This window comes from Perissodus microlepis, chromosome 8, assembly GCF_051167445.1.
Source record: "Perissodus microlepis isolate ML-2025 ecotype Zambia chromosome 8, ASM5116744v1, whole genome shotgun sequence".
Lineage (NCBI taxonomy): Eukaryota > Metazoa > Chordata > Actinopteri > Cichliformes > Cichlidae > Perissodus > Perissodus microlepis.
Genome location: NC_140468.1, coordinates 11,637,894 through 11,662,874, shown reverse-complemented (window position 1 = coordinate 11,662,874; position 24,981 = coordinate 11,637,894). Strand labels below are relative to the sequence as shown.

The following is a 24,981-nucleotide window of genomic DNA, read 5'->3' as shown; positions in this document are numbered from 1 at the left end:
TGTGCTGCCAAAGTGATTTTATGAAGTTATGAGTTAGCGTACTTATATACTTATACCTTTAGCAACACATGGGAAACACTAGCTGCCTCATTATTGTGTTGTGCATATATAGATTTCCTAGTAGCTTAATCTCTAATTATAAATCAACCTTTCTGATGTTAAAATGCTGAGACTTTCATTGGTTTGACTGCCTGCACCAAATGATGTTGTAAAGATGGACTGTGGAACGAAACAAGTTTAAATGTGTTGCGTTGCGGCTTTTATCCCCCATTCTTTATGACCTCGAGTTCTGCTGTAGCTGCACATCATCTTAAGTCTATCCACGTTATTCCTGCTGCTGCCTAAACTCTGCATGCCCTCTCCTCCTTCGCTCCCTCTGCTGTGCATCCCATCCCCATGAAGATAAACCTAATCCAGCCCTCTGCTCAGATTCATTTATGTTTAAGATTACCAATATTGTCCGTGGCTGAGTAGCCAGGGGGCAGGATCACATTTCTGGGATGCTGCTTAGCAGGCCAAACCAACTCTGACATTGCCATCAAAATAGTTGATGTGGCAGTCGCAGGCTTTCCTGACTGTGCAGAGCTCGCGAACTGCGATGCAAGGGCAACAGGAGAAATGTCCCACAGTGCCAGCCTGCTGCGCACATCAGGAATACAAGGTGGTGGACATGATGTATTAATCAAGAGGTCGTCATTACTCACTTCTGGATGAATGTGCTGCAGATTAATGGTTACACAGCTGATCTGGGTCACCTAGAATTATTTAAAGACTCTATTCTGCTTTGCACCATTAGCTTTTAAAGATTTGTTTTTAATTTAAGAGGTTATTTGGAAGCATCTCTTTGGATCCTTGCAAAGGAAGTCTCCTATGGGAATCTTCAATGTGAATGAAAGGGAAAAAAACGAATAGAAAACATGCTGATGAGAGCTGTTCATTGCTTCAGATAACAGGCTTTAGGGAGAAGACTCCACAGAGCCTTATTTTATTTATTTTAATTGCAGACAGTTCTTAAGAGTGCTGCTCTTCTATATTCGAGTAGCAACACAGGGACCGAGTGTTTTTACTTCTCTGATAATCAAATACTTAGAAACATGTCTTACTCAGATGTGAAGAAACACCTCAGATTATCATGTTAGTTAACTCAAGGTGTCAAGAAATATTTATTGCTATTGGATGTTTTATAGTAATTTTTGATGACAAGAGGCACTTTAAAATAAATATGCCAACCAAGAAGACAATGCTGTATGTATATAAACCCTTTTATGTTATTCAAAGCCATCAACACATGGCCGAATCACATCTATTACAGCCTTTCACAGAACAGAGCTCACAGTAAAGTAGACTACAATGCTCTTTAATGTGCCTAACATGACAATATTCACGTTCATTTAACCAAAACTTGTATAATCACACATATCAAAAAGCCTCTTGCATCTTAAACATAAAAGCAGCTCCATGCAACTTGTTTAACATCTTCTTCTACACATCAAGAGTCACGCTGTGGAAGAGTGCCTTTAATTGTAAAGGGATTAGCTGATGGCATCGGTTCCTCCTGCTCCTCTCTAGGCAGATAAACCATATCAATCCTCCACCGAGCGTAATCAGTCTACACAAAAGGAGCAGAGGGACGGGAAGCTTCATTTGAATATCAGGCAAGACTCCATGCAGCAAAAAACTTGAAGGCTTCCTTATCTGTTAATATTTCCCATCCACAAATGCAAACAACGCGTCTCTTTTCTGTCTCACAAACAGCTCGTGAAGCTCAACAGGAGCTTTGGACCTTATCACAGATGTACATTGGTTATAAGTGATGTAACTGCTCCGTAAAGATCACTTGAGGAATTTCTGCTACACAACAATTAATTTCAGAAGGCAATGGTTGGATGGAAAAGACATTTGTTTATTCCTGACAAATCAAAACAGAATATACAGCATGAGAAAACAACCCACATCCCAATTTTCCAAATGAGTTCAACATAAGATTCAGGAAAGATGCTAAACGTCGTGTCCGTGTCCAGCTGTCAGGAAAGAACTTCTTCATCAGCAAGCATTTCTTAACATTTCCAATCCTGCTGTCGTGTTCATCAAAGACCTGCAACACAAAATCAGAGATGAATTTTGTACTTTAAAGCACAGCCAGGGCTGCAACTGACCGTTATGTTCATCTAAAAATTAGTCTGCTGATTTTCTTTCATTGCTTGCTTATAAATTCTCAGATGTCTTGAGCCACCTCTTTTTATTTTCCTAAGAAAATGGGAACAGCGACTTTTTAAAATGTGTCCAAGCGTACATACAATTTGAACAAGCTTGAAAGTCAGTATTTGGTATGATTGTTTGATTAAACTATTTTCTGCATTTATATATCCATTCATCCGTACAGCCTGACAATGATAGAGCCTCCACTGTGTTTTAAGGATGGCTCTACACGCTCAGTGTTGTACTTCCATATATGGTGATGACGATTTTAAATATGGATGTGTCACTTAACAAGACCTGTTGCCACTGGCAACAGAATGCCTTCTTGACAGCCACTTTCACTGACATCATCTCCGATGAGATTTTGGCAAACAGGGTCAGATGCATCTCTCAGGTCCTGTGTCAGGTCTTTGCTGGATCTTTTCCAGTTTCTTAAGGACATGAGTTTTGGATACTGTTCATCTGCTCTAGATTGTTACATAGACCTGCCACTTCTTTTCCACCCTTCACTTGTCCAGTTTCCTTAAATTGCTTAAGGACTCACTGCACATTATGCTGAGATATGGCAGGTTTTCAGTTAATAGCACTTTGGGAGTGACCTTGTTGGTGCAAAAACTGTCTGCCTGTCAAACTGTGTTACCTTTGGCATTTGTTGATTCAATTAAAGAAATTCTGTATTTTTATTGCCAAGTTGTCTGTTATGTGTGGACAATACAGGTTCATCCCTTGAATAAATTGCTCTTTTATCCTTGAATGATTCATAGGTGAGCATTAAGTTGCTTAAAAAGCAGCCGATGTCCAAAGACAACCTTTGAAAGGCCTTCCGAGATCCTGGAGAACCCTTGCTGAAGACCACTTTAAAAAAAAATACAAGATAGTTCTCCTTGGAAGCAAAATATAAAGAAATGATGGGTGGTTCAAGACTTTTGCACACTACTGTACAGGTGACTTTCTAAGTCAGTTACTTCATGCCCATATGTAATTATGCAATACAAATGTACAGAAAACAAAAATAAAAAGGGACCCTAACAGCACAGTAAAGGGCATTAAGGCATAAAATATTGATAAAGTAACAAAGTACTTGTTTTCTTACAAAGGTCCCCTCTGTGGTTTTTGCTTTTGTGTGTGTGTGAATTGTGTATGTCCAGTTGGAGGTACCCAACGACACGGTGAAGAAGAAAAAAAAAGCAAATAGCCTGTAAACAGGATCATGGACAGGAAATCCCATCAAAAGAAGATATTTTGAGAAAATAAACCACACGGGGAGACATTTAATAAGTAATCCTTAGTGACTTACAGCTGTAAGTAGAGCTGCTATAAATGTGTATAGATTTAATTCAATAGGATTCAAACTGGGTCACTCAGCTATTAAAAGTGCAAAGTTAGTTGAGAGCAGTCTGACAGCAGTTTGCCTTTTCCTGGCAAGTACTGAAAGCTGCTGTTTTGCACTGCAGGCAGCTGCTGCAGAGGTGGAAGAGAGTGTAGCACCTTTTTCAATTAAACGTGCACAATAAACAGAAGATGGCAAATACTCTGAACTGTGACACGCTCGGTCTCAGTACAGGGTTTCATTTTTACTCTGTATTATTAAGCTATTATAAATGACAAATCCCCATCAGCTGCACTTTTATATACTAACAGTAAAAAAAACAATTGAGTGTTAAGTGATGCACTAAGGAATTTCACATTGCGTGATAAACAGATGACACAGCATTTATAACTTTTGTATGAGCATCCTTCACAATTAGTGCTGAAATAAGAGTGTTGACCATCATCTGTGCTTGTGTTATTACATTATTTTGTTCTGTAAAGCAGCACTAGTGATACAGCAACAGCAATCACCCACCTCTGCAGTGCTCTCCGGAACAGTTTAGCAACCTTGAGCTCATTTTTGTTTTTATGAAACACCACCTTACAGTTTCCTTTGACTCTTAGTGCTTTCATTGTTCCTTCCTGGCCTAATATGCAGATATAGTCATTCAAAAATCATTCATAAAAATAGACCATGAAGCACTGGGCTGCACATCTTAAAAGAAGAAGAAGGTCACAAGTACTCCAGTCACCAGTCAACCCAGTATTAATACTTTACTGGACCCCCTTCTGCCTTAACAATTGTTTTAATTCTTTGTGGCTAGACTTCGAAAAGTTGCTAAAAACATTCCTCAGAGATTTTGGTCAATGTTGACATAATAGCATCACATATTCAAAAATGCTCTATTAGATAGAGATCTGGTAACTGTAGAGGCCATTTGTACACAGATAAGTCACTGTTATGTTCAAGAAACATTGAGATAATTTTGAGCTTTGTGGAGTGGTGCGTTATCCTGCTGGAAGTAACATTCAGAAGACACGATGGACACGGTAAGTAGACAAAAGGCACAAAGTGTACCAAGAAAATATCTGGCACACAATTACACCACCACCTCCTCCCCGAACCTTTGATACAAGGTAGGATGGATTCATGCTTTTATGTTGTTTACCCCAAAATTTAACTCTACCATCCAAGCGTTGTAGCAGAAATCGAGACTCATCACACCAGTCAACATTTTTTCCAGTTTTCTGGTGAGCCTGTGTAAATTGTAGCCTCCGCTTCCTGTTTTTAAGTGACAGGAGTGACACCCGGTATGGTCTTCTGTTGGTGTAGCCCACCTGCTTCAAGGCTTGGGGTGTTGTGTATTCTGAGATATTCATCTTTATAGCTTGGTTGTAACAAGTGTTATTTGAGTTACTGTTGCCTTCCTATCGCTTGAAGCAGTAAGTTCATTCTCCTCTGACCTCTGGCATCAACAAGATATTTTTGAGAGCTGCTGCTTGCTAGATACTTTTTTCAAACTATCCTTTGTAAACACTAGTGATGCTTGTGTAGAAGAATCCTAGCAGATCAGCAGTTTCTGAAAAGTAACTTAAAATCACTCTTCTTCCCCATTCTGATGCACAGTTTGAACTTCAGCAGGTCATCTCGACCGTGTCTGCTGATTGTGTATACACATCTGTCAAACATCTGGTAGATTTAGTCCTTTGCCAAACGTTTTATCATTTATCATTTATCGTTTACTACACAAAAATGTCAAAACGTTCACTAGCTACTGCTTCTTAAATGTGAGGATTTAATGACTGTTCTCTTTCATATTACTGCAAATGGAACATATCTAGATTTTGAGAGGCAATTTGGGTCCTTATATGCAACATGTTCAACAATTCCTGACATTTCATAGCTTAAAGTATAATTTATTTTTTTTTTAAGTAACAGAATGTAACTGGTGATGATAATCTCCTGCAGCCCCATTTTAAAATCTTGTAGTGCTAAGTGTACATAAAGTAAACAGTAGCTCTGAATGACTTCTTACTGTTCAAACACTTTAGGTTTTTTGCCTTCCCTCCCTGTGTGAATGCCTCCAGCAGTAAACAGACGTGGACAGCTGCAGGCAGCCTCCAGACTCAGCACTCTGAATGATAAAGAGCTGGTGCAGGGATCACCTGCCTTTTTGCTAGAGACACATATTAGACATTTCAAATACTCTAGCCTTGGCTCTCCATCAAGGCCCCGTTTACGTCTATTAGTGACAGAGTGATCAGTGTGAAATTCAGTCGGTGGTGACACACGACTGGAGAGTCAAACATAAGAGAGTTTAAAAAGGGCACGCTGTCATATTTCACCCTTAATGATATCCAGTTTCAAAATTTCAGTTTTGTCTAGCAGGATTGTTTATAGAGCACCTTTCTATTTCCCGTGGACACAAGTGAATAAGTTCATACAACTGGATTCAAGTGTGTTAGAGGAATACACGGCACAAAAAGGCCCAAACTACCTTTCGATATGTCATATTTGATTTAAAATATTATTTGTATCAGTCTGAGTGTACACTGAGCAAACCTTACTGTGACCTTAAAAAGTAATTAGGCACTTAATTGATTTGATGCATGTCATTAGTTACTCCAAGCATGCAAATCAAACATATCTACTGTATTAAAGGTCATGTCTGTCAGCCAAAATCTATTTTTTCCCCAGCAGACGTTAACGCTTTCCATATGGAAAGAAAGCTTAATTTCTAATTACCCTATGAAAAATTCCAAAGTGTGGCTCTGAATATCAAAATCCGAAATGTACTAAAAAGAAAAGAACAAAAAAAAAAACAAAAAAAAAACTGACAGTGATCAAGTAAAACCCATTTAAAAACTGTCTTTTGCATTTAAAAAGGCTACTTTGAACATTGCCATGAAATTAACTATGGAAATCGGGTTGGGGGAGCGGGGGGTACAATACTTGGTCAAGATAACAAGACTTCAGTTACCAAATGTGATATGAATTTCTTATTACTGAACAGTTCAGTGCAAGTTCTAAAACTGTCGCAGGCTCAACGAAATGATTGCTTTTTCTTTCAATCCTTTTTAAAAAAATCACAAAAACAAATTGGCTGGAAAATAAGGTTTTATCAGCTTGTTTTATACGGCAAAGGCACATTTTCAGTGGGTGTCGTTTACCGCCCTTCTAAATGCTTATCAGTGCATGTAAACAAGCACATGAACACATGCCTGCATAAACAGCTAAAATGTGTGACGTTTTAATTAAAATCCCAACTCCTCTGTCTCTTTAGATCGTTAGAAATAGAGACGCAGATCCACAAAGGGAAAGAGGTCGCTGGTAACACCAACAGACGCAGGGGTCTCATTTATCAGTCTTATTTAAATTGGCTCATGCTAGTTTTGAAATCTTAAGGGTCTAGTTGGATGTTCTCACTGCAGGGACTGCGGAGATGACTAATTAGGTAGAGGGATGTGGCAGAGACAGAAAAAACTATGTATGTCGGGCAGTGTGTAAGCAAGCTCACCCACACGGACATGCAAAGCCACATTTAACTATGTTTACAGATAAGCCATGACATTCTGACCACTCACAGATGAAACGTAAAATTGCTTACGCTGTGACAACAAGGGTGTCATGGTGTAGGAAATATGACATGTGGTTTCATAGCCAAAATAAAGTTTTTTCTTTTTTCTGACTAGGACCTCATGGGGCATTACTAGGAATGTTAGCAGTACAATAAAGGCTGTTTTTGAAAAATGTGTAACTGTGTCCAGTCAAGAAACAATTGTTTCAGATATTTCTGTTTAATATGTTTGTCTGTGTGTGTAGACAACAGCTTTGCAAAAAATTGCAACAGATTTGCTTTATCCATTTTAATCTTCATATTATCAAAAATATGCAAACATGCAACATTTAATTAGAAACTCTTAGCAGACTGATTTTGTGTTATTGCTGTTTTATCGCCAACCTAATGTACCAAAGGTTCTTTGAAGAGAACAACTGACTGCGAGTGGTTGGAGATTTGGTCACCATCGCAGGCTGAGTAGTCATGATCATGCCACGATCTTCAACTACTGTTTTTCCTAGTTTGATTGGAGCATTAGGCCCTTGTCACACAGTCCTAGAGACCTATTGGCAAACATCTGGCAAGCACTGGTGGTTAGGGTAAAATGGATATTCTTTGGCTGGTGGCAAGTGCTTCCTGGAGGTTGTTGGCAGACAGGTGAAATTGGTCACAGTTTTCACTGCTTGTAACCAGTTTTAACGAGCAACTGTCTCCAACCTTGACTTGGTCGATATACATTTTTCCCTATAGAGTGACGGTTGCAGGGGATTTACTGACCGGTCTTCTAGGCCTTTTTGGGACTTTAGCCTTAAAGAAATCAAGTGATTTAAAGACAGACTGTAGTAATAATTTTTTCAGCAACTTTTTATATTATGTCCTTTTTATATAAATAACAGAGATAAAGAACATTTGCTAAATGATCTATACAATGTAGCAATCTATCAATCTTTTTGTGAGCAAATTCTTACTTGGACACATTTATAGCTGAAAACAGACTGAAAATTTATTAAATATTAAACACGAAGCTTTTAACTTAATTAAAACTAAATTACAGTTTCAAAAACCATTTACTAAATGTTTGCTTCCAACTTATCAATGTTAAATCTGGCATCCTAAATGTTACCCATGTTTCCAAATTTCCTGACATTTCATAGATAATTAACCAATTTATCAAGACAATATGAATGTCTGATAGTGAGAAATTATTCCTTCATTGCAGCCATAATCCAATATGCTCCCGATCTATACAACTAAGAAGACATATGGCCATTTAAATAAACAGTCAGTCTGAATGCGTTATATTAAGTCTCAGGACAAATTGTATCTGTCTTCAGAGTCCGTGTCTACGGATGACGTATGTTTCCTCATGTGTTTTCAGTACAATCATTAATGCGGACATCTGTGCAAAACATCCTCAATCATGTCCCTGCCAAAAGAAAAACAGAGGCATAGTCTCAATGAATTCAATCAAATTTCAGTTGCCTTGTGATGCTTTCTTTTTGTGCTTAGGAGCAATAGTATTGGCAAATCTCAGAATTCTGTTATCAGCTGGAGTGCTGTTATGTTGGATGCAATCCTGACCCACTAAAAAGCATGCTGTCAAGAGCTCTGGGCATGATTAATTAGGTCCCAGGTCCTAGGTCGGAAAAGACTGTACTCCAAGACAATGAAATAGTTAGGGTATGGGCAGCTCAGCTGGCTAGTCTATATCCAATAACAAAATCTGCATGGGAATCTGTGCAAGCAGCTTCAAGAAAAAAGAGAAGAAAAGAAAATCATGCCACTGCTGGGATGGGAGGGTGGATAGGACAGGGCTGCAAAGCTGACAAACAAAAAGACCCCTTTGTTTTTATCAGTGTAACTTTTGGCTGCCTGGCAATCACCCTCCTGCATTCCAAACAGAGAGCATTGCCAGCTGAGGGGAAAGCGAAAATAAAAAAAGCTGTGATGGCAAAAGCAAGTGTCTGTATTCACTGACACTGTTGACAGTCGGGAGTGAAGGCAAGGTTCATGTGGGAAAGGCAAAGATTTAAAGAAAAAGGAAAAGAAAAAAAAGCTGGAGGGGAAAAAAAGGTCTGAAAGATCATATCGGTGATGCATTCACACTTTCATGAGGCAGTGCGTTGAAAGGATGAAAGGAAAGGTGTAAATCATGGCTATGACGTAGAGTACTGCAAGCAAGAGATTAGAGCAGCATGAAATTCAACCAGTGTTTGGACAGCTATAGAAGCCAGTTTGGCAGAAGATCTGCATTTGAATCTATTGGGATGCCGTGTAAAGTGTAAACATGAACAAGATGCAAAGATTGTAAATGGTTTAAGCCAAATATTTAGATGAAATTGTTACTGTGCTGCTGGAAACATTCCTCAAAGATTATGGTCCACATTGACTTGACAGCATCAGGCAGGTGATACAGACTGCATATACTTGATGCCAATCTTCCTTTCCATCACATCCCAGAGGTCCTCTATTAGACTGAGATCTGGTGACTGTGGTCACTGTTTGAGAACAGTGAACTCACTGTCATGTTTAAGAAACCACTAAGATGTTTTGAGCTTTGTGGCATGGCACAATTTGGTATTTATATTTCTGTGTAAAATCAACACCATAGGTATTTTGTAACAACAAACCCTTCTCTAACCCTACGCTGTAACCTGATATGCACCTCCCTAGGGATATAACTACACATCCCCGTCGACAAAGCCAATACAGATAAAAATGTTGGCAACAGCACTGGCCACTTCCATAGGGTACATCACTGGCTCTATGTAGATTCACTACAGCAGTATAAACTATGCACTATCCTGCTGACAGCATCCATGATGGATGCACTTGGTCAGCAACAATACTCAAGTAAGCTGTGGTATTTAAATTAAGCTTAGTTAGTAAGGGGTCCAAAGAGAATACTGCAGTTTGAACTTCAGCAGGCCATCTTGACCATATCTACATGCCTAAATATAATGAGATGCTGCCATGTGATTGGTTGATTAAACATTTGTGTTAACGAGCAGTTGAACAGATGTACCTAACTAAGCGGCCAGTGAATGTAATGATATAAGGTCCTATATTATGTTTTTCCTAACGGCTTCTATATGTGTTCCTGTTAGAGGTAATTTTACAATAATGGGTTTACTGTTGTAGCTACTTTGGCCATTACAGAAATAGCTGAAGTAACTGCAAATTACCTATTAATTTTCATAAACTATTCATTTTTACAATGATCAGGATTATAAGATTTTCTTCTTCCTGCAACTCTGTTTCATTTGATATAAATATAAAAGTTATTAAAATTTTATACATTTTATGAGCTTTTTAGTCCTTAGGAATACATGAAAGAGAAAATGTTTTAATGTACTTCAAATACTTGTCAGATAAATATACCAGGCCAAAAAATGTGGAATAAAACTAAAAACTAAATAAAAACAAGTATCTGAAAATTCCATTTAACTAGATTTCTATGTTTCATTTGGGCACTGTGGTTTAAAAAGTACATCTAATATTTTTTATTCTTCTCTATTAAAGGGATAACCATGACCCAATCTCCACCTCTCTGTTAACAGTTAGCAATGACTCAATCTATGCTGCCACCTACTGGACAGAACTATCAAGAATGCTGCAGTGCTCTCAAAGCTATAAACCTTATTAATTTTCCCACCTCAGTATATGCTCACTCTTGCATGAGCTCAAGACAAGCTGATGCTCCCTGCAGAGCTGTAGTATCCAGTGCAGTCTGTGGAATATCTCTGGGACAGCTGGACAGTATTCAGCTCAAACTCTCCAAAACAATAAGCACCAAATGTCTGTAATGAAAACACATTAAATTCATAAACTTGTTAAAAATAAATAAAAATTATATATATATATATATATATATATATATATATATATATATATATATATATATATATATATATATATATATATAGAGTCAAGATTATTTCAGACAACCGTGTGCTACAACAAAGCAGGACAACTTGTGTTGACTTCAAACAGTCAGCACTGTGTTAGGAAGTTAAAAACTGCTTGTCAAATTCTATTGTGAAAACAAGGTAAGCTGTCGCAAACATGGTATTATCATATTTATAGGTGGCTGAGTGTTTGGCTGCTACCTTTGTGTCATTTTCAGAGAGAAAAACAGCAGCAACAATGTTGTTATTCAAACAAAGACCTTCTCTGTAGAGGAGGGGAAGGTGAATGTCAGAGCTTTTCATCTCCAGTGTCGCATTTCAGTTGTCAAAACTCCATCAGGAAGATTTTTGCAACCTGACTCTGACAAGTTTTTTTTTGTTTTTTTTTAAACAACACAAACAACCAAGAGTCTTTGAGCTGTACCGGTGTGTTATTTTTATTTATTTATTTTATTTTTTATTTTTACCAAAAATAACAACTGCTAATAAAGTACATTCTTAAGTAGTGTTCCCTAATATTTCTGCCAAAATAGCAGGTTTTCAGTAGTCAGTCAGCACAGACTGTATATAAATGATAGACACAGAAACACCCATTAATTTGTGGGCTCGCTTTGAAGCCTCAACTTTAGAATTTTGGCAAGTTGTTTTTTTGAAAAGTGTCACTTTCATGTAGTGTTCAGTGTCTGCTGCAGACACTTTTTTAGGCCTGTCACGTCTTATTTTGCTCACTTTGTCCAGTTTTCTTAAGATTCTTTAAGGACACACTGCTTACCAGGCAGAGATATGCTAGGTTTTTGGCTAGTACCTAACTGGGAATCACCTTGCTGGTACAAAATATTATTTTATGCCTGTCAAACTGTTATTTTTAGAATTTTTCATAGACTGAATTAAAGAAATTGGAACAAATAATGTGTTTTTACGAGAAGCAATTTCTAACAAAGTGCCTAAAGACACAATTGAATATTGATTGTTATGTGTAGGCAGCACTTGTTCATTCCTTGAACCTCTTTTATGATTGAATCATAGGTCAGTGTTAAGTAGCTTAACAAAAATCCTATGTAGCCAATGTCCAAAGTAAAACTTTGAAGGACAATCAGAAACACTGAATAACTACTGCTCAAAACCCCTTTAAAAATTACAAGCTAGTCGAGGTTGGCTTCACTTTTCAGACCTGAGGCTCACTCCTCTTTTAATATAAAAGGTCTACAGCTGTGACACAAAAAATAGGTGGGGGACCAATTTTGACATATCACACTAGGAGAAGCACATGAGGAAATTGTTATTACTGGTTCAGTTTCAGGGTGCAAAACAAGAGTGCATCAGTGTTTCCCAACTGGACATGAAGTCATAACTAAACACGATTTGAGCCTGGACTGCCGTGTAGCAGATCAGTTGTTTTAACGTTAAATTATATAGCTCGTATCACAACTAATGTGAGAACATAACCGATTTGTCCCAGGTGAAATGAAAACACCTTTTCCCTAAAGAAGATAAATGTAAATCAGAACCAAAAATCAATACAATACTCTCAATTTTCATGTTTTTTTTTCACTAAAAGAGCAAAGCAATTAACTGACAAGATCATATGGGACGAGCTGTGGACAAGTCAACCACAGCTGGAAAATCTATACACAATATACTTTAAACAAAAACAATGTTGCATCAATTGGATGGTGTAATATTGCTGCAAGCTCCTGAACATAGCAATTAAGATGCATTTGTATTCATTTATTTATGCATTTTAGAGTTTTTATACATTTTCCCAATTAGTATATACACAAAATTCTAACACTGTATTTTATTTTTTCCCCAATTGAAACTATGCATATTGTGCCAATACAGTAAAACGTTTTTTGAATGGACTGGCTTTTATATAGCTTTCAGTTTTCAGTTTTATTTGTCATATGCAAGTTAGCACAGGGTCAACATTGCAATGAAATGTGTTTGACGAGCAGCAGTCACTCAGCAGCATGGTACAGTAGAAGAAAATATAATAAAATAAAATAATAAAAAATAGAAAAATAGTAAAGAGCAAAATATTAGAGAGACGTGGTAAAAGAGAAAAGATGACTAAATATATATGTATCTATAAATATAAATATATGTACACTAGTGATTAAATAAGAAAATCTTGAAAAGAAATTTGACGGGGGGGGGCAGATGGGATATTGCACAGGAATGAGCAGCAGAAAATTACAGTAGCAGCAGAAAATTACAGTAAAAATATAGCATATAGCACTTATCTAGGCTTTTTGACCACCCAAAACAATCTTTACTGTGGGAGGAAGCCAAAGACACCAGAGAAAAGCACAAGGAGAACATGCATATGCCACAAGGAAGCCCCAGGAGTCAAGGAGACTCAAGCTAGCACCCGTCTTACTGTGGCGTTGGCACTACTAACCACTGCACCTCCATCCCGCCCAGTGCTGTTGCCTACCATATTATTATTAACTGCAGTCAAGAAGTGAGTATGTGTCTCAATCCAACAGTAGTAAATTTCAGCTAACCTTTAGTATGTTTTTGGCATCAAAAGCCTCTCTTTCATTGACGGTTTGACGTCCTGCTGCGCCCGTATCTTCCACTGTAAAAACACGAGAGTGTAAAGAACAAGCTGATCAATAAAGCACAGAACACACAGATACGGATATGTTATCTCAGTGATAAACTAACATGTTTACTTGAACCTGTCAGTGGCTTTACAACAGTACGAGCAAAATCAAGGACATTTAGTTAGTAAAATTAGTTTGTGAAATAGGGACTAAGAAGATGAAAAAAAACTGAATTTTAATAGGGCTTATCCACAAGGCGGTAAACATGGTCAGCAGTGGCACAGTCTCTGTGTTGTGTTCCTGGTAAGCCCAGTACAAATTTGAGAACTGCTCCTGGACTTGAGCCATGTCCAAAATGAATGAAGCTTTTGTCAGAGTACTTGGAAAACATGCAGCTCAGTGCACGTAAACAGAACTGTGGCCAAACAGAGAACTGCCTCCCCGATTCCTCTCTGCACAATTTTGTTGTCAGAATTGGTCAAGACTCTGCTTTGTCGTCACTGCAGCTACACTCCAAGCCAAAACATATGAGGGGAAATTGGCAAACATTCACTGGGCGGCAGCAATCAATACAATCTCAGCAGTTCAATAACTTCTCTACTATGCCTTCGTGCGAGTTAGGCTGGCATGTGTGTGTTTATGTCTTTACCTGTGGAGTCTTTTCTGAACAGAGTGTTCATCACAGTACCATGTAGCTTCACTCTGTCCCACTCTCGGACCATCAGCCCTGCAGAGACAAAATGCTCTACCAGTCTGTCTGCAATCACCTGCAACCTGTAATGTGATGCCATTAAAATAGACCAGAGATTAAAGAAATAAAGTTAAAACAGTAAAATGTTGGATTTTTGTAATGTTGTTATTTAACTATTCACTGATGTACTAACCTGTCAGATCCATCTCGAACATTGACCTTAGCATACAAAACATCCACCATTGCTGGGTCATCATTCATGTACTCCATGCCCGTCACCTCCAGTGGGAGAGGTTTTCCTTCAGTGATGTCTCTAATGAAAAATCAGACAAAGAAAATCATTGTGGTGTAACACAAACTGTATTTTTTTTTTTTAATAAATGTTACAGTGAAACTGTCTGGGTATGTAAACAGCTAATCAAGGTAGTAAAGTACAATGACACAGGTTCTCCTATTCAGAAATAAGGCTGGAGATACTTGGTCAGAAAGTTAACAACGATGCAACAATTCAGTCCACACACTGCATTCATAACTCACTGAATTTACATAGAGATTTCCTGTCAATACCTGAGGTCAGAGGAGAATGGCCAGATTGCTACAAGCTGACATCAAGGAAACAATAACTTAAATAACCACTAGTTACAACCAAGCAATGCCGAAAGCATGTCTGAATGCACAACCGCAGAAGAGCACACTGGGTGCCACTCCCGTCAGCTAAGAGCGAGAAATTGAGGCCACAATTTGCATGTGCTCAACAAAATGTTAAAAATGTTGCCTGGTCTGAGGAGTCCAGCGACATTCAAATCAGAGTAAATAAAATTAAAGCATGGATCAATTTTGCTTTGTATCTGGTGATGGTGTAGTGTTTTGGCTACTGTTTTCTTGGCACGTTTTGGGTCCATTAGTACCAATCTGAGAATTGCTACTGACCATGTCCATTCCTTTATTAGACAGTGTACCCATCTTCTGCTGAATGTTTCCAGCAGGATAATGAATCATGTCACAAAGCTTGATCATCTCAAACTGGTTTCACAAAGTTGAGTTCACTGTATTCCACTGGCCTCCAAAGTCAATAGAACCCAATTCAATAAAACTCTTTTGCCTCGCCTCTGTCAGTGCGCCCCAGGGCGGTTGTGGCTACAATGTAGCTTGCCATCACCAGTGTGTGAATGTGTGTGTGAATGGGTGGATGACTGAATGTGTAAAGCGCTTTGGGGTCCTTAGGGACTAGTAAAGCGCTATACAAATACAGGCCATTTACCATTTTGGGTAGAATGATGGATTCTCATAAATGTGCAGCTGACAAATCTGCAGCAACTGGACCACAATGTCAGAGGAATGTTGTCAACACCTTGTTGAATCAACGTCATGAAGAAGGCCACTTTTTTGCTTTCAGAGGCCACTCTGAAAACAAAAAAGGATGCTTCAAAGGTGTAACTAATAACTGATGTATAAGCATACACCAATGAACAAAAACATTTTTACCAACCCATAAGACTGACAGTTACAGATGATTTTTAAATTATTTTTCTCCTTTTTTAAAGCACCACATAAGTTTTGAAAATAAGAACCAATATGAACAAATAGGTTCTCGAGCAGGATTCTGCTAGTCGATCCTAAGTGCACAGCAAAAGCTTTAAGGGAGGCAGCTTTTAGCTTTTTTGCGATGAGCAGATGGAACAGCAGCTGGAAGTGTTGAAATCTTTAAACTTTACCCTGGATTTTCATTAGGAAGGTTAAACATTACTTTGTTTTGCAATTTTATTGTTTTGTCTCTTTAAATCTATGAATTAATTTCGCCTAGTGTGACATTATTTTATTAGGATTATTTTACTGATTGTTGTATAATTTATAATTTTGTGTTTCATTTTATAATGTTAGTATTTTTCAGTCAGTGATTGTTTTACATATACATTTTTTTTTTACTGCTCTTATTTAATTTACTTATTTTTAGATCGCTTATGTTTAACATTTCATTCTGTTTCAAAGTGCAATTTCTTTTGTAGTCATACACCAAAATCATTAAGTGCTTTGTATAATGCAATAACCTTGTTCGGGCCTTACCTGATGAAGTTTTGACACTCTTGGAGATGTTCACATGCTTTTCTCACTTCCATTTCATTTAACAGAGCCAAGGTGCCGATGGTCAAGTGGAGCTTTGCAGGGTTCTGAAATATGCTTTCCTCTACTCCATGATCCTACAGAACATGGAATTTGTTAATGATGTAAAATGCTCTCCTTAAGCAATACATTGCCATAACTGCCCCTCACTGTCACCAGTTATATTTTGGTTCCTTTTTACAGAAGATACCTGTGAACATTGCTTCAAAACCTCGTCTTTAAATCTCAGGAATCCCTCTTGAATTTTTGAGTCATTTAAAGGGAATGACAAAAAGTGTGTGAAGGGCTGCTTCCTCCGGAAACTCTCAACAAGGACCTCGACCCGAGTGACAGCAGATGAAACTGCAGTTTTGGTGGAACCTGTAATGACTGTTACACAATGAGAGAGTGGAGGGAAATGAGTGAAGGGAAATATCCTTTGCTCTCTGTTCAGTTTTTAAGTGACATTTGCCCTTAGTCCCCACCAATCTGCCCTTCCACTCCTTGTTTTGGGATGTTAATAGACGTCTTTGTGTCAAACTCCAGACGTTTACGCGTTTCTCCTTTTTTCCCAATGATGTATCTACAGAACACAAAGAAAACAGAGAAACACAGACAGACGTTATGCTGCTTACAGAATCTTGTATTATTTTCAGAAAGTGAAAGGTTAAGGACAACCAAAGCATGGGTCTACTGTTGATCTGTTGATGACACACTTGTAAAGGACACTTGGGACATCGATTGCACAGCGATATCCTTTATCACTCTGTTCAATTAAGTGGGTATCACAGGTTTCATCTTCTCCAAGCTCTTCATCATCTAGAAACACAGAAATATACTCACATTTTTAAAAAGAAACTGTGCTAAAATCTGAAAGCATTATCTGGAGCTTCTTACAAACATGTATTTTACCTGTTAGCGGATAGTTCTCGACTTACCTGGTGGTCCCATGTAAGAAAACTCTTCCTCTTCCTCATAATGCTGTTCCTTAATTATATTCCTGCGGTATATTCTTCCATTTATATTTATAAGAGGTGGACGTAAGACATCCATACTGGTAAACTAGCTAGTGTTAGCAAACCTGTGCAAATCTGACAACAGAAACGACGGTTCAGGCGATACTGAGGTGACTTTTGGTGACGTCAAAAACACTTAATAGATAATATACTAGCTTGTCAGCTAATTGAAAATTGTATAAAATAACAAAGTCTGTCTTTCAAAACTTATTTAGCTAGCTAGTTGGAACTGTCCTGGTTAGTGACGTTTTAAATGTGTCGGAAAATGTGTTAACAGATCTACAAAAGTCATTGAACGACCTTTTAGCAACAGACGACTGAGACGAGCCATCCCTATGATTGTAAAATCTGCGATAGCAGCAACCCCTGTCGCGACAAACGTAAAATGCGGTCTCTGTCGTAAACTACTGGTATACGTCTGAAAAACAACAAAAACTGGCTGGATTTTAAGTTGTTATATTTGCTCTGACATCGACGGTAAGTTGTACTTTTAAATAAAAATGGAGACTTCTTGCCATATTATATTTGTTAATATTTCGGCTGGGTGGTTATCATCAACATTAGTATAAGCAGAATAGTTAGCTTTATTGCTAGCAATGTTGTATCATTAAAACTAGTGAAACAGTCCTTCCAAGCTAACCCCTACCGGTTGGTTTGGATGTTTAAAAGCCTTTGTGATTACTAGAACATGAACCACCTTGCTTTATCTGTGTTTGACACATTAAACTGGTAGTAACAACAGTCGTTGTTGTGTGTGTTGTTTAAAGTTTATCGAGGCAATGGCCGCGTCTTCTTCGTCCTCTTCTGCGGGAGGAGTGAGCGGCAGCTCCGTGACTGGCTCCGGGTTCAGTGCTTCCGAGCTCATCCCACCAAGGAAAGTCCTCTATACGTATCCAAAAGGCGCAGGGGAAATGATGGAAGGTACGATGAAGGAAAACCGGATAAAAGTACTTGTATAAAAGCTGCCCAAATGCTCCCAAATAGCCAGGAGATAGAAATCATATGAAAGTCATATATAATGGTAGGAGGTTTGCAACATAATACCTTAATATTATAATATCTGCCTACTTTAGTATAACACTGAGAATATATGTGCCTGTGTTTCTAAAGTATTTAAGAAAGATATGTTACTACAAAGCAGAGTCTGCCTCTCTTCTTCACAATCAAGTGCTTTCTCTTGCACATGGTAGACAAATTAAGATAAAGCGAAACCCTTAAGCCTTTTATGCTGTGTGGGGCATTCCAGTAGCATGGTTAGGATCATGGTTGTGTCTCCTGCCAGTGTTGCTAAGTAATCATGTTTATTCTTTGATGAAGCTCTTAAGTTGTAATGGAATAGTGGAAGTGGTCTCTTTCCACAATGAAGGTGGAAAAAAGGATTTAAAGAGACCAGAGTTTTTGTTTTAGCATAACTGTTATGTGAAAAATTACAACATCTGACTGGAATGGGGGGGGGGGTCTTTCTTTCACTTCAATATTTCCAGTGTAACACCTAATGATCCATTGAATCTGTTGGCCTGCAGTTCTTAGTAGTTCAAAAATCCTCTACATAAGATTTATTTGTCACTCTTAAATTATTCTTTGTTGCCAGGTCTACATACACTTACTGGACACTTTATTAGGTACACCTCCCTAATACTTGTTCAGACCCCCTTTTGCTTTTAGAACTGCTTTAATTATTCATGGCATAGATTCAGCAAAGGTGCTGGAAACATTCTTCCCAGTTTCTGGTCCATATTGACATGATGTTATTAAACAGTTGCTGCACATCCATGATGCAAATCTCCTGTTCCACCTGGTGACTGTGGAGGCAGTTTGAATACAGTGAACTCATTGTCATGTTCAAAAAGCCTGTTTGAGATCATTTGAGTCGTGTGATATGGTGTGTTATCCTGCCGGAAGCAGCTGTCAGAAAATGGGTACACCGTTCTCATAATGGGGTGGACATTATCAACATCAATACTCAGGTAATATGTGGCATTTAAATCATACTCAAGAAAGAAAGTATCTCCCACACAATTAGACCACCATCAATAGCGAGATCCAGTGATACAAGGCAGGAAGGATCCATACTTTCATATTGGTCCCGCCAAATTCTGACCCTAAAAATGTGGCAGCAGAAATCGAGACTCATCTGACCATGCAGCATTTCTTTTGTCTATTGTCCAGTCATAATTTCCTGTTCTTAGTCCATAGGAGCGGCACATGGTGGGGTCTTCTGCTGCAGTAGCCCAGCTGCTTCAAGATTTGTTGTGTTGTGCATTCAAAAATGCTCTTCTTACTTTGATTTTAACGAGTGGTTGTTTGCATTGACTCTTGCTTTGCTATCAGCCTGAAGCATTCTGGATATTCTTCTCTGACCTCTGAGATCACCGAGGTATTTTCACCCAGAGAACTGCTGCTCACTGGATATTTTATCTTTTTCGTACGATTCTCTGTAAACCTTCGAAAACCTCGGTTGTGTGGGAAAATCCCAGTACATCAGCAGTTTCTGAAATGCCAACAACTTTGCCACATTCAGAGTCATTTGACTCACTTTCTTCCCCATTCTGACACTCGGTTTGAACTTCAGGAGGTTGTCTTGACCATTGAGTTGCCTTGTGATTCACTGATTGCATATTTGCGTTATCAAGCCGCTAAACAGGTGTGCCTAATAAAATGGTGGTTGAGTGTATACTAATGGATGATGTCTCTTAGGCTTTGACATTGTAATGTTTTTTAAAAACCCAAAACTATTTTAGCTGTATTTTACTGTTGTTGTACTTCTTATGTCATAAATATATGAAATATTTTAAGATCTCTTTCTGATGTAGCTTGAAATCTACGTTTTGGCTTTTATTACCCTGGAGACCAAAGCTTGAATAAGAATTCTTTATTTGACTGAACTTTTTTTTTTCATTTTACGTTTCTTTTTAGATGGCTCTGACAGATTTTTATGCGAGTCTGTATTCAGCTACCAAGTGGCCTCAACACTGAAACAGGTTAAACATGGTAAGTCTAACTATATTTGCATAGCTTCACATTAGTCTTGGTTGATCTAATACGGGTGCCAAACTCATTTTACATTATAGGCCACATACAGCCTACCTTCATCTTAAATGGGCTGGATGAGTGAAACTCTCATTTCTCACAGTGTAACTACAAATTAAATCCCTGCGAGATATATAGACGGTGAAAAAACAAACATTTTTTGTTTTGATCCGTTACTTAATCACGTTGGCATCATATAAATGGTTATCATCATTTAACTGTATTTTTATGAAAATACAGTTAAAAGACTAATTAATTAAAATCTTTAGTTCTGGCTCCCAGGCTTTACATTTGACACCCCTGATCTAATAGAAACAGGTATACTAATGAGTAATGTCCATTCTTACAGATCAGCAAGTGTCTCGAATGGAGAAACTCGCGAGCTTGGTGGAGGAGCTAGAAGCAGACGAGTGGCGGTATAAACCTATTGAACAGCTATTGGGATTCACACCATCTTAAATAAAGGGATTCAGATGTCTTTTGCTTATTTAATCAGCCAAATAGAAGGAAAATGTAACCTTTTTTTTTTCAAGTTACACATGATATTCCTTCTGTATTCTGTATCATAAGTTCAAAAGTGTTATCTGGAGATCCCAAATGTGAGATGTGTTATTTTATCACTTCTATGTGATTGTTTTATTTTTAAACCACTTATTACATTAAATCCAGCATACTAAATAAAATCTTGTCAACAACATTCTTATAAATTAGTAACTACACAATTCACAAGTTAACAGATTTTCCATCTGCTTTAGGCTGTTCAAGATGATTCTCTCATGTTAATGTAAATACTACATTTGGTATTAAATCCCTGGAAGAGAAGCATTGTGTTTCCAAATGGCTCCAATGTAACTTATAAACGTAAAGCCTGCTGCACTGTTGGTCTCTTCTCCTTTCTGTGTATGTCCTTACTCCACCAGCAATTGGAACAAAACAAAGAGAGCTTGTAAATAAAATCAGACTTGGGACATTCTTCACATTGGTTGCTGTTTGTTTGCCTGGTGCTGTGTATTTTGTCCAACTCCACCTCACTGTGTTAAGTTTTGTTAAATCCAAGGATAGAAAAGTCTTTGTGCTGCTTTTTTTGTGGTATGTATTTTGATATTGCTGTTGTTCATTCTGTTCTTTGAACGAGCTAAAGTCTGAAACCCATCAGTGCAGTTTTCCGTGCCACTTTTGTCTTGTGGTGACCGTGAGTAAACGTGCAAATCTTGGTGTTTTCCTCAGTGAATGATTGTACACTCCCACCCTTCACTTGCTTGAAGACAGACTGTACTGTACTGTACTGTACTGTACTGAGTGTTTCAGGACAGCCATGAACACAACAGGACACACCTCTGGCTGGAGTCTAAATTTCTTTTTCTAGTTTGTTTCTGGCCACACTTTCTGAGAATCCAATTAAAAAGTGATTTCTCATAGTTTTTGTTGTTTTTACTCAAGCTACTAAATCTTCTTAATCCACGTCCCCTGCTAAAGCTCTCTGATAACTTTTTTATAGCATCCACCTCAGAACATAGTGTTCCTACACGTGTTTATGTATTTCAGTTCCTGTCTAACAAAGTACAGTGTATTCCACGCCTACACACGTGCAGAAATGCAGCATAGCCTCTGGCTGCTTTCCAACATACAGCTGTGAGCAAAATGTGTACTATGTAGCCTATGGCCCCGACACAAATAACTTGCTTTTGTATTCTAACAAATCCGCTACATGTTTTTACTCTCATACACAGTTTGTGTTATGCTTTAAAACACTTTGCTAACACCAGAGCATCTTTTGTGATGAAGTAATAAATGGTGCAAAGATGCTACAATAACAACCCCTCGGCGCATTTCTGCGTACAACGTTGCTAAATAACTCATATAATAATAATAATGATGATAACATATGTAATTTATATGCAGTCTTTTTGTTTGTAACTCAAGGGTAAATGTAGAAAGAGGTGTCCCGTAGCCGTTTTTATTATCTGTTTTGCCTTGTGCACAGCGCACTGAGTGTTCTCTGCATTTCTGTGTGCCAGATAAAAAATTATGATGTAATGGTTTAGCAAAACAGGTGACGTAATGTGCACTGCAACACTGAACCTGCTCATCCAGGCCTACATTCTGTTAAAATGTAGGTGCACATACAGCAAAACGGTTTACCAAATACCCACATAAGATATCAAACAAAGAAACAACAAGGTCATTTTCAAGCCCACTCAAGTCCCCTGAAACATATCCATAACACTAGGGTCTGCTATTCCTCCCCCACCACCCCCCTTCCTCCTCCTCCTGTTTGTCTTTCTTCTCTGCTGGCATGTTACCAGGCAAGAAGCAGCGCTGGTGTCGTGCCTCTCTTTTTGATTGGCTGGTTAGGGAGAGACAGGCGTGGCCTCGCAGCCCACATATATAAACATTGTTGCAGGACAGACTGCAGAGCTTGGCAGCTGGTGAGAGAAAGAGAGGAAGAGCAGAAGAAAGAAGTTTCCAGATACAAATTGCAGACAATAACGGTTAAACCTACGCATCTTAAACATCCACAGCGACCTTGAACCACGCAGAATTTAAAAAACGAGTAAGTACAATTAATTTATTTGCCGGTTTTGCTAGTTTACAGCTAATTTTGACAGTGAAACAGCTTCTAGCTGCAGTCAAATTAAAAAGGTGTTCTTTTTGAAAATGTTTATTGTTCATATCTTTAGCAGAAAGCTATACCTCAAAAGCCTGATATGTATGTTTAATTAAGTCGTTAAACGTGGAATTAACGGCAGTAGTTGAGTGCTCATCTGTTGCCTTTGTTTCTCCTGTGACAGTTGACCACATAAGCAGCTCATACTGCAGAGAGGACAACCATGCCTGAACTCTTTGCATATACTGACATCGGCAGCTCACCTCCTTCTCCAGTGGACAGCAGCGACAGAAGGCTGTCCTGGGGCAAACTGGTTCAAAGACTGACTGATTTCAGCACACCTGCCAGCAGCAGGAGTATGGAGTCAGGGTCCAACAATAGCAGCAGGAGTGATCTCTCAGACTCAGGTAAGTAATGCTGCATAGGCATCTCACATCTCATGATTCTTTTCTTCTGTATGCAAGTTTCAGGTTCTAACTCATTCTTGTCTTTTACACAGGCTCAGATGTCTCAAGTGACTTGTGTGCCTTCAATGAGGACCTGTTTTACGATCCAATGGAGGAGACACTCTTAAAAGAAGTAGTGGACCTGATTGCACGAAGTCTGAGAGAAGCCAAAGACACAGATTGCGCCTTAAGATGTACAAAACTGCTCATTCCAGACAAACTTCTGGAGCACATTGGACAGGAGCTCCTTCATCTGGCAGCTAGTGAGCCCTGCGGTTTAAGAGGGGCTCTCATTGACCTCTGCGTTGAGCAAGGGGATGTTTGTGAGAGCATGGGACAGCTATCTGTGGACCCATACCTTGTCCCTACATTTCAGCTCGCTCTGGTGTTGAGGCTAGAGTCAGGCGGCCTTTGGCCTAAAATTCAAGGACTTTTTAGCACAAAGTCTCCTTCTACTCCAGTAGTGAGACAAGCTATTAAACTTAGCACTGGTTTCCGTGTGATCAAGAAGAAGCTGTATAGTTCTGAAGATCTTCTAATTGAGGAATGTTAAGTAATACAAACACTGATGTGCTTTGATGCTCACAAGAGGACGATAAAAGCTCACAAAGGGGCCTATTACTGTAATTACATGTATATGAAGCATTCTGAAGTGTATCAGATGGACTTTGTCATGATGTAGTCTACTGTTCCCACTGTAAAGGGGCTGAACTTTATGGTACCTGGAGCAGGCAGTGCTCCTAATACTCACTCACTGACATTCAGATTTTAAAATGACAACATGTAACCATCATATTATATCTGGTGACATGGCATTTACAAGTATTGGAAGTGCATACCTCAGTTTCTATTGAAACTAAACAACGGCAGCTAGCTATATTGTTATAGTTATTATTGAAGTTCATTGTGTCTTTTTCTTTTTATACATGACAGTTAATTGAATTGGACAAAGCCTGATGAAGTGGTACACCAAGAGAGCATTTGGTAACCTTTGTGAAGTGTGAAAGGCCTACCCTTGCTTACCTTGTGCATTGTTTGTGCAAGCTGCAGCTAAGATTACAAATGTAACTTGATCTTGTGTTGTGCAGCCCTGTCCTGCTTCGGTTGATATTCAAATACTCAGTGAACTTTTTTTTGTACCTTTATCGAATGCAAATAAATTATTGTTTTCTAACATCTTGTTTTTTCTTATTATTATTTATTCAGTCTTTCATATCCAAATGATCCATAGTTGACTTCGCTGACAGAGTTAGGAGAGATCTAAGAATGAGACAAAGCGAATGAACATCATCAAGTCTTCAAATGTGCGTGCATGTGTGAACCCAGTCTGCAAAATCTACAAACGCAAACTACACTAGAGCACACCAGCTGGTGCGGTGAGGTACAGTGGTTAATGGTATTCCGATGCAGAACAGCTGACAGGAATATGTGGCAGCCATTAAAGCCACATCATGTACAATGACGCAAAAGTTTAAAAACCTAAAAAAAAGCTAGTGTGAAATTTGAAGAAGTCAAAGTCATGAATCAGAGGTGCAGAATCTGCAGTCTGCAAAAAAAACAGCT

At 38.4% G+C, this 24,981-nt stretch overlaps 3 protein-coding genes across 4 annotated transcripts; 2 read left to right on the top strand and 1 right to left on the bottom strand.

Annotated features, from left to right (window-relative positions):
• Window positions 1-1,882: 1,882 nt before the first annotated feature.
• ascc1 (activating signal cointegrator 1 complex subunit 1) lies at window positions 1,883-17,581 on the bottom strand. 2 transcript variants are annotated; one of them, XM_084937513.1, is made up of 10 exons: window positions 17,257-17,581; window positions 17,035-17,137; window positions 16,804-16,901; window positions 16,530-16,708; window positions 16,283-16,416; window positions 14,412-14,531; window positions 14,177-14,301; window positions 13,486-13,559; window positions 10,726-10,870; window positions 1,883-8,496 (listed from the first exon to the last, which is right to left on the bottom strand). In XM_084937513.1, the coding sequence occupies exons 1-9, from the start codon at window positions 17,369-17,371 to the stop codon at window positions 10,754-10,756; spliced, it is 1,065 nt and encodes a 354-aa protein (XP_084793639.1). In that variant the 5' UTR covers window positions 17,372-17,581; the 3' UTR covers window positions 1,883-8,496; window positions 10,726-10,753. The 2 variants fall into 2 exon arrangements, with proteins under 2 accessions (XP_084793639.1, XP_084793638.1); XM_084937512.1 differs by having other exon boundaries at window positions 1,883-2,095.
• Window positions 17,582-17,682: 101 nt separating this feature from the next.
• anapc16 (anaphase promoting complex subunit 16) lies at window positions 17,683-21,341 on the top strand. The gene is made up of 4 exons (XM_084937516.1): window positions 17,683-17,811; window positions 18,102-18,255; window positions 20,251-20,325; window positions 20,714-21,341. The coding sequence occupies exons 2-4, from the start codon at window positions 18,114-18,116 to the stop codon at window positions 20,821-20,823; spliced, it is 327 nt and encodes a 108-aa protein (XP_084793642.1). The 5' UTR covers window positions 17,683-17,811; window positions 18,102-18,113; the 3' UTR covers window positions 20,824-21,341.
• Window positions 21,342-22,783: 1,442 nt separating this feature from the next.
• Window positions 22,784-24,592, top strand: ddit4 (DNA-damage-inducible transcript 4). Its single transcript, XM_084937514.1, has 3 exons — window positions 22,784-22,918; window positions 23,157-23,379; window positions 23,472-24,592. The coding sequence occupies exons 2-3, from the start codon at window positions 23,196-23,198 to the stop codon at window positions 23,969-23,971; spliced, it is 684 nt and encodes a 227-aa protein (XP_084793640.1). The 5' UTR covers window positions 22,784-22,918; window positions 23,157-23,195; the 3' UTR covers window positions 23,972-24,592.
• Window positions 24,593-24,981: the final 389 nt, after the last annotated feature.

Excerpts from the sequence above, each read along its gene's own strand:
- anapc16 (XM_084937516.1), top strand. The coding sequence starts at position 18,114 with ATGGCCGCGTCTTCTTCGTCCTCTTCTGCGGGAGGAGTGAGCGGCAGC. Across the intron at positions 18,256-20,250 it reads CGCAGGGGAAATGATGGAAG|ATGGCTCTGACAGATTTTTA; the intron begins GTACGATGAAGG and ends GTTTCTTTTTAG. Across the intron at positions 20,326-20,713 it reads ACTGAAACAGGTTAAACATG|ATCAGCAAGTGTCTCGAATG; the intron begins GTAAGTCTAACT and ends CCATTCTTACAG.
- ddit4 (XM_084937514.1), top strand. The coding sequence starts at position 23,196 with ATGCCTGAACTCTTTGCATATACTGACATCGGCAGCTCACCTCCTTCT. Across the intron at positions 23,380-23,471 it reads GAGTGATCTCTCAGACTCAG|GCTCAGATGTCTCAAGTGAC; the intron begins GTAAGTAATGCT and ends TCTTTTACACAG.
- ascc1 (XM_084937513.1), bottom strand. The coding sequence starts at position 17,371 with ATGGATGTCTTACGTCCACCTCTTATAAATATAAATGGAAGAATATAC. Across the intron at positions 16,417-16,529 it reads TTTTGAAGCAATGTTCACAG|GATCATGGAGTAGAGGAAAG; the intron begins GTATCTTCTGTA and ends CATGTTCTGTAG. Across the intron at positions 14,532-16,282 it reads GAGTGTCAAAACTTCATCAG|AGACATCACTGAAGGAAAAC; the intron begins GTAAGGCCCGAA and ends ATTTTTCATTAG.